Consider the following 1,462-nt stretch of genomic DNA (forward strand, 5'->3'; position numbering starts at 1 on the left):
GTTTAAACAGGAAACTCGGCTCCCAAAACGCAGCTCCTTCTGCCATACCCTCCCCATCCCTGCTACCAAATTTGCTCCCGGTACCGTCACTCGCATCGCATCCTCCAGGATATTACCCTCACTTACTCCTCCAGCCCAGAGGATGCTCAGGCTCTCCAGCCCCAGGCTGAAAGGGAAGAGGTTGGGTCGTTACTTACTTTTCCTGAGTATTGAGACATTTTCTGCTGGCTGCTACCCAAGACCAAAAGCAGGAGCCAAACCAAAACCACGATGGACAGGAAGGTTGGACACCCCTCTATATAGCAGCCGGAGGCTGGCGGGGGGACGGGGCTGGTGTCGCGAGGGCTTTTGAACAAAGCAGTGGGAACCGGGGGCTTTACGCTTTCCTGCTTCGTAGGCAGAACCACCGGTAACAGCCCTGCTGAGTCCGGGGTTTTGATTTTGGGCAGACGATCTGACAAAAGATTTGCTTGGCAGGGCTTTGGTCGATTAGCAGTGCACATTTACTGCTCCTTTTTGAAGGACTTTTTTCCCCCCTTTTTCCCCCTCTTTTTTTCCCCCCCATTTTTTCCTCTCTTTTTCTCCTTTTTCTTTCTCCCCCTTTTCCCCCTTTTTTTCTCCTTTCCTTTTTTTCCATCCCTTTTTTATTTTTTTTTTTTTATTTTTTTTTTTTTTTTTTTTTTTTACAACAGGTAAGTAAATCAGGAAGCAGCAGCAGCTCTGAGCACGGCACGCAGTTTCTCCATGTCGGGTTTCCTTCCTTTTACTATCAGGCTGCTGCTTTTTCCTCAGCTTCTTCTCATCTTTTGCAGCGTGGCAGCCAAAAGCAAGTGTCCTCAGAAGACTCCTCACCACTAATACATTGCACTCCATCTGTCAAAGTGAAGGTTTCTTTTTCAACCTTCAAACCTCTTTAAATGGCATCTCCAAGAGCCAAGGACCTAATCCCCTCCAAAGTGCAAACGCTGGGCTCACAAACCCACCAACATTACTCATGAGCATCGTTTTTATGAATGTTCCAATCTTTTAGCACTGAAGCACAGAGACACAGCTGTAAGTAAGTCAGGATGAGAGGGATTTTTAAGCCATACCATTGACCATAAAGTAATATTGTGATTGTAGCTCTAATTGTGGCTTCAGAACCTGGCATCTCAAACACCAAAAGGAAAAGCTGCTTCATATTCCCCTTTTGTGTTATAAGAGCATCCGGAGACTTTAACTGTCTTATTCTCAGGACAAATAGTCAGGGAAAGTCCCAGTCTATAAACTACACTTTATATTAATGAGCCAGGCTAGGAAGAGGTAAAGGCAAATGCATGGTGGTGGCCCATGGACCACCATGCAGATACATACCAGGGCACCATGTTAAAAGGAGATTTCTCTTTTATGCTATTATAATAGCTCTGGAAGAAACCTCACACCCAGCTCCTACTCATCAAATCCTCCTCTTTGTCACCCACAG

The 1,462-nt window shown here is 45.9% G+C and overlaps 1 protein-coding gene across 1 annotated transcript in view; it reads right to left on the reverse strand.

The window, feature by feature from the left end:
- CRYGN (crystallin gamma N) overlaps positions 1–221 on the reverse strand; it is a 9,090-nt gene extending 8,869 nt beyond the window's left edge. The window contains exon 1 of the mRNA XM_029086848.1: positions 198–221. Coding sequence (XP_028942681.1) covers positions 198–218 — 21 coding nt within the window. The 5' untranslated portion in view covers positions 219–221. The remainder of the gene's footprint in view (positions 1–197) is intronic.
- Positions 222–1,462: the final 1,241 nt, after the last annotated feature.

Source organism: Antrostomus carolinensis, unplaced genomic scaffold (assembly GCF_000700745.2).
Source record: "Antrostomus carolinensis isolate BGI_N321 unplaced genomic scaffold, ASM70074v2 scaffold16219, whole genome shotgun sequence".
NCBI classification, from domain to species: Eukaryota; Metazoa; Chordata; class Aves; order Caprimulgiformes; family Caprimulgidae; genus Antrostomus; species Antrostomus carolinensis.